At 43.6% G+C, this 7,244-nt stretch overlaps 1 protein-coding gene across 21 annotated transcripts in view; it reads left to right on the plus strand.

The window, feature by feature from the left end:
• SOX6 (SRY-box transcription factor 6) overlaps positions 1-3,055 on the plus strand; it is a 597,341-nt gene extending 594,286 nt beyond the window's left edge. For all 21 annotated transcript variants that reach the window (XM_053924605.2, XM_045194160.3, XM_024558829.4 and 18 more), the window contains one exon: positions 2,640-3,055. In XM_053924605.2, the coding sequence (XP_053780580.1) occupies positions 2,640-2,943 (304 nt within the window). In that variant the 3' untranslated portion in view covers positions 2,944-3,055. The remainder of the gene's footprint in view (positions 1-2,639) is intronic.
• Positions 3,056-7,244: the final 4,189 nt, after the last annotated feature.

Consider the following 7,244-nt stretch of genomic DNA (forward strand, 5'->3'; position numbering starts at 1 on the left):
TAGGTAGGTCCGTGGGTGACAGAGTCTAGTATCATTCAGCCCCCCAGACTTTTGACTATCACATGTGTTTCACTGCAGAAAATAAGATGTACAGGTGTTTTGTTTGTCTGTGGTTCGTTTTTAGTGTCCCATTACCAACTGAATGCCCAAATACTGTTAAACATGTGAAACCCAGTTTTAAAAGGCTTGATTCTGACTCAGCTCGCTAAGTATTTTCTGGTAGTGTGAGCTTGCCTATCTTGCCCCGGGCTGGATACCCCGGAGAGAATCTGTGACCAGGAAGGGTTCGGCTCCTGGCTGTGGTGTCTGTGCGGCCTTGGACAAACAACTTAACCTCTCTGAAACTTAACTGGTTACTGCATCTGTGAAAGAGGGGAAATACTATTTATCTCTCAGGCTTATTGTGAAGATTGAAGATGATAATGTGAAAGCAACCAAGCATTGTCCCCAGCACATCATAGGAGCTCAATTCAAATTTTATTTAACAGAGCTAAAATCTAGACATTTTGAGTTAAAATTACTGCAAAAGTGACCATCTATTCTTTGTGGTTAAAAAAAAGTCCCATGTGAAAATGAAGTATACTGTTTGATAGCTTGTGTATTGTATGTAGAGTTTGTATCACAGATTAGCTCATCCAGTTGAGAAACCTGTAAAATGGGTTACTACTGCAGCAAAAGATTTTACTCTACCCTCATTATGTGATTAAGGCAAAAATATTTTTATTGCGATTATCCAAATCCAGTAAAATGTTTAATGAGGCATTCACTGCCTTGGGCAGGTTAGCATGAAATTTAATTTGTGTTAATTTGCCCAAAACTTAGGAAGCAGAAGTACACTGTGTTTAGAATTTGGTTCTGTGAGAGGGAGACCACTATTTTATAGGATGTTTCTACACGTGGACTGAGATCCCTCTCTCATCTTCTCCCTTCACGTGGTCAAAAAAGTCACCTTGAGTATCACAGAAAATGGATTGGCACCAGGTGGAGTGCAGTGGGTCTCAGGAATGTTTATGAGACAGAGGAGGATGGGCCTCTGTGTATTGAATACCTATAAAGGAAGAAGTGATAGAGTCAAATCAGGTGGCCCAGGCTCATATTCTGACTCTGCTGGTTATTGAATCCAGGGTCTTATATAAGGCCTTATTTTCTTCACCTGAAAAGTGGGCATAACCGTACCTCACTGGTTTGCCGTGTTAATCGAATGAGGTAATATGTGTGAGAATATTTTATGTAGTACGTGGGGCAAAGGTAGGTGTTCATTACTGTGCCGGCTAGTGATTGAGAGTTTGGTAAAGACAGCCCCCTCAGGCATCCCGCAGAGCAGTTCCAGGCCTTCGTCGTCGTTTCTCCTCCGCGGGATGGGAAGTGTGCAGGCCTTTCTGAGGGAATTATGCTCCTTTGGGACATGTTGAAGAATAGCTACTTCTTCATCAATTCAGGGCATTTTCCTTTCAGACTGAGGTGGATAGAAAGCTTCGTTGGTAATGTAGAGGGTCAGTAAGAATCATGTAAGTGATGGGCTTGACCTAGAGCCACCAGTGTTAGAAGGTGAAAGGACCTTCCAAGGCTCCCCTGACCCCAGCCTTTATAAATATATGGAAACTGAGCATCAGCAAGGATAGTTACAATGACATTTTGAAATAAACTTACATTGTAATTATTTTCTGTAAGATTGAGAACACTTGGCAAACACTTGCACCCATGAGAATATTGTTTCAGTCACAGTTTCCGAGCTAGGTGGCAGGTCTTTAATTCCTTTGACCAGTTATAATGACCGAAGGGAAGTTGAGAGACGGATAGCCATGTCTCCCTGCAGAGGCAGAGGCGGTCTTCAGAAAGGGGCCGGTGAATGTAATTGAACTAGAGCAGCGCTGTGGTGGAGTGATCTGTTGTGAGCAGGCCTTGGCCGCTGCTAGGACGGAGGATGAGGCGATCACTGTGTATGATTCTGCTGAGAGGCAGAGCTCTCACGCTCTTCCCATCTGACTCCCCCAGCCGCAGCTCCAGCGCAGAGCCTCAGGAATAATGACGTCCAAGATGATCCTTCCTTAATTGGGAAAATAGGAGCCCCTTCAGGAAGCTTCTTCCCTACCAGTTCTGCCCTGGAAGTAAATAGACAGCGCATGGGCACTAAATATACGCTTTGTTATATCTGACTCTGGGACCTACCAGAGCCTTTCTCGTCTTGGTCTTTCCTCCGTATGGTTCTCAGACCACGGTGGAGACACAGCCCTGCTTCACAGTCTCGTTAGAATATGTCTCATGTTACCAGTTTATTTGTTTTAACGTTCTGGGGGAATCTTTAAAAACGACCTCACGTGTAACATTATGGAATTAACTACATTTGTTCCAAAAGCCAAGTGTTATCCAAGCTTTGCAGTGTTATCAGAACCCGCTTTTATGTTACAAAACCATCAATAAATTGCTCCATGGTATTGCATAGCCCCCAACCATAGCTTCAGGGAGAATTGCAGGCCTCCTCCAGGGAACATCTTTGTCACATTTAGCCATTTGTTTAGATGTCAAACAGGCCCCGAGCTTTGGAATGTGTGGGGGGATGAATCTCAATGCCACCCAGAAGAATACATGTATATAGACATTTCCTCCTGTTTTATTTTATTTATTTTGAATCTATACAGGCAACAGCCTCAGATTCCAATCACCACAGGAACAGGTGTTGTGTATCCCGGTGCTATTACTATGGCAACTACCACACCATCACCTCAGATGACATCTGACTGCTCTAGCACCTCCGCCAGCCCAGAGCCCAGCCTCCCGGTCATCCAGAGCACTTATGGTATGAAGACAGATGGCGGAAGCCTAGCTGGAAATGAAATGATTAATGGAGAGGATGAAATGGAAATGTATGACGACTATGAAGATGATCCCAAATCAGACTACAGCAGTGAAAACGAAGCCCCGGAAGCTGTCAGTGCCAACTGAGGAGTGTTTGTTCGCCGCATTAAAATACTCTGACATTTCACCTCCCCTCCCCCAACAAAACGTTCTTAACTAGGAGCCCGCATGCATTTGTGGCTCCACAGTTACATCAGCAGAATGGTCTTAATCGTTTTGTAACGTGTGAGACAGATTAAGTTTTCCCTGATTTTTCATGAACTTGAGTTTTTTGTCGTTATTGTTATTGTTGTTGTTGTTTTTTTAATTTAGGTGAAGACATATTAAATATGAGACACCAGGACTTGAAAACTTATCTCAACCCATAGCTGTCTTACAAGTCTTATATTTTTGTCTTACTTTTTTTTTTTTCCTTTGGATGTTGATAAAGGTTTAAGTTACTGTTTTAGATGGGGTTAAACATTCTCACTCAGGTATGCTGTGCCGGCCTACAGGTTGTGAATGTGTTTTTATTCTGAATTACTTTAGAAGACAACTGAGGATTTCACGTTGTGAAACAGAACAAGTCCACGGCGTGTGCAGCTGCATGTAGAGCATATTCGAAAGGCCTCGGGATTCCGTGTTTCCATGTGTAGAGTTCAGCTTCGAATGTGCCAAACGTTCTCATCACTTTTGAATCTTAATATTTTGAAAGTCTTAAAGGAGACACTGCAAAGTCTTAGACAATCTTTGGCATCTTAAATTTTTTTTTTCCAGAAAATGGTAAAGTACTCAGGAATCTGGAGACAAGATATTGTAAGGAACGAACAAGGTTGCCACAGTGCATGTACCCAATCGTGTTTGCCTCTTGACGTGCCATCAGCGTGTGACGCCACGTGGCGTTCGCACACCAGAGCGATCACCACACCAGACACCAACAAGGTGGTCTTCTCTGCCTGAGACCACCTCTCACTACATCCATTATCCCTTTGCCTTTAACCCTGACATTCAGTCTTAACACATTTTCTCTTAAATAATTTATTCATTCCAGAATGTCAAGGGTCCACTTACTATTTATTTAAAAAAAAATTGTTGGTGGCATTAATTTAATAATTTTTGTTTTTCACCGTCCTTCCCCGAAGAACCTTTCAGCCCTTTTCACCTCCTTGTCCTGCTAGATACAAAAGATGTACATAGTGACTTTATGTCCCCAGAGCATCTGGAAGCATTTCTGAAACAAGGTACTATTAAATACATACATGGTTGTTTTTATACATGAGTGTGTATCTGGCTGCAGGGCTGTGTGTTTGGATACAGGTGCAGAGTCTTAATCTTCAACAGCTTTGCCTCTGTGATTTGCCTTGACCTTGAATCTTTGGCCAGAATTTCCCCCTATGTCAGCCCAGCAGCAAGTGGTAGGATCTAGCTTGGTGGCATTTCCCCTGAATGCCATTCAGCATCAAGGGTCAATGGTGGCGACTTCTGGGCAGGAGAGTCCTGCAGCCAAACCTAAAGCCCAAGGCTGTAGGCCACAGAGGCGGCCACAGCGATGCCGTCATTGGCTGGCACCTTTATGCTGAGCTGCCTTGTCCCATCTGGCCCATCTAGGGAGTTCTTTGCAAAATCCCCAGGATGTAAGAAGCCATATGACAGCCTCAAAGAAAAGACACAGGCAGGTAGTCGTGGTGCATTCGCAGAGTGGGAGAAAACCATAGGGAAGGAGGAGGAGAGGGAATACATTCCCTAGAGGGGATGTTCCTACCATCAACTCTGGGGAACACATCACTCCTGGGGAAGCAGACGAGTCCCTCTGGCTCACACCGTCTGTCGGTGGCCATGTGAGGGGCAGGCCTCCCTGTGAACAAGACCAACGGCACTTGTCACACAGGGATTTTCTGGAGATGTGCTGATGGGCTGGGAGGCAGCGAGGTCCCCACCTCCTAACCACAGGGAGCTCGGCCATGCCATTTTGACCTTCCTGAAACCAGGACTGATTGCCTACAGGTGGGCGGGGCAGGGGCTCACCCAGAGTGGTTCAGTGGCGAATGTCTGTGAATGGGACAGTTCACCTCACAGGACAACCCAGAATCTGATCACCAGGACATAGGAATGGCCCCATCGTATTTCTTGAGCCATTTGGTCACTTGGAAGAAAATAGTGTACCTTCATATTTATTGACAGAGTGTTCAAGGCCATATCTAATAGCAACAAATAGGTCTAGGCAAGATATCACTGGCTACGTCATTAGCTGGGAGTGCTCTCTATAAGCTGACTAAGGTACTGATAGGAATGTTTTGTTCTTAATATTGGTTGGGGATTGGAACTTTGGTTTTGTACATTTATTTCGAATGAGGAGGAGGTCATTTTTCTCAAAACATGAGTATTTATTATTATTGTCTTACTGATTTCTTTTGAATATGTGCCCCTCCTCCTGAGTTCATTCTCATGGTTTCTTCTCCCCTCTTTGACTTTGGCCTTTGCCCTCTCCCACTCCTTTTTTCTTTTGTCGCTTAGGTAGAGTGCTGTACGGCTAGCATTGTATTGTATGTAATTAATTTTGCACAAAGGCAAACATTTAGAATAGCAGGTTAATTTTGTTGTTTTATGACCATGCCAAAACAATATTCTGGGCTGGTGGAGAACAAAGGACTGTTCTTTAGGACTGAAACTTGATTTCACTTGTAGTAAAAACAAAACAAAACAAAACAAAAAAACCCAACAAAAACACACACACTCACAGATGTTGTTTCGTAAGTGTTATAAGCACTGGATATAAATGGTATTTTTTATCACTTCTGACTAATGTGAAACTGTTGTACGAAAAACTACATGAACAAAAGTCATCTGTTTCGACTCGTGTGGGCTTGCCTCACAGTTGCCGGATTTGAGTCATTTTTATGTCTTGTTATTTCATTTATTTATGCAAAATACATGTGTGTATGAACACTTTGTTTTAGCTCCAGCTCTGCCTCACTACTGGGGCTCAGTTACTGCTCGCCATGTTCTCAAAAACGAAAGGCTGTTCAGGAACGATCTGATTGTAAATGTCCCTTTCCCTGGGTCAAACAGTGATGCTGTATTTGAATCTAAATTCTGCGCACAGGCAGTGTATTCTATTTATTAGCCAAGTGTGGCTCTAAATATCTTTGGGAATTAAGAATGACAATCATAGGGATCACTTCATTTTATTTGCAGCGGGGCTTAAACAAAGTTTTTACGACTTTACCATCTCATTTTAGATTTTTCTAATTGTGTAAATGTAACATAGAAATAGAATTTATTTTTGGTTCATGAATGCTTAGTGAGATATAAGTTATGTATTTCCTTTTTGTTCTCTCTCCATATGTGTCAGTCCACACTAGAAGTTGACGCGTCCCTGTTCCTTGTGGGGATGGTGACGCACCGGCCACGGGAGACAGCAGCGCTGCCTCTGGAGCCCGGGCAGCAGCACCCTCCCCTCGAGTTCTCATGCAGTCAGAATCCGCTGTCCACACACCCAGACTCGGACGTTTTTTCTTAGAGAAAGTCAGTGAATCGAGCACACCACGTTCCCAGTACAGCTGGGAGAGAGTCCATTTGCTTTGTGAATCCACATATATTGCATAAGGTCGTTCGTTCTGTGACCATTTAATAGCAAGAAGAATGAATGTGGCAATGAAAGCAAAAATCTGCCTCTGAGATTGGCCATTAACAAAAGTCCCACCATGCCAATTAGATTAAAGACTACTAATACACTTCTTTCAGTGCTTTTTTATTTCGTAGTATCTTCAAATCAAAAATAAAAATTATCTCTATTTCGGTAAAGAACTTGCAGGATTAGGATTTTTCCATTAAAACAGGGACACTGACAGACAATCCTATCCTAAAAATGGACCACAAAGAATAGGAAGAAAGGAGTAAAAGAAAGAAAGAGAGGGAGAGAAAGAAAAAGAAAAGGGGGAGAAAGAAAGTCAATCTGTGGACAGAACAGCCAGGCAGGCAATCTCTATTTCCCTGGCAGACACGATGCAGCATCTTTTCCGGGAAGGTACGAGAGCTTTGTTGTTTTCATAGCTCAACCTGTTGGGAGCACATCAGTTTGCTTCACTTGGTATTTGATACTCCCCAGCCTTGTCCTCAGGCCTGATTTGATTTGCCAGGGTCCTGACGCAGACTCCCAGGCCAAGTTCTAAATTCAGGCGTGGGCTCACAGTGCTATTGAGCTTGTCAAATTCTGGCCTCCCCTGAACATTAGCCCCACTGGGGCCTGGGTATTTGAAAAGGGTGTGATCACTCTAGGGCTGAAATTAAAGGCTGCTTTCTTTTCCTTATGAAGCCAGGCTGCTTCTTTGGAGCACACCCTCCCGAGCCAGGAGGACAGGCACTAGCTGAAAGCAGGAATTGTTTCGAGGAAGTCCACCCACCCCCAG

Source organism: Desmodus rotundus, chromosome 5, assembly GCF_022682495.2.
Source record: "Desmodus rotundus isolate HL8 chromosome 5, HLdesRot8A.1, whole genome shotgun sequence".
In the NCBI taxonomy this organism is placed as follows: domain Eukaryota; kingdom Metazoa; phylum Chordata; class Mammalia; order Chiroptera; family Phyllostomidae; genus Desmodus; species Desmodus rotundus.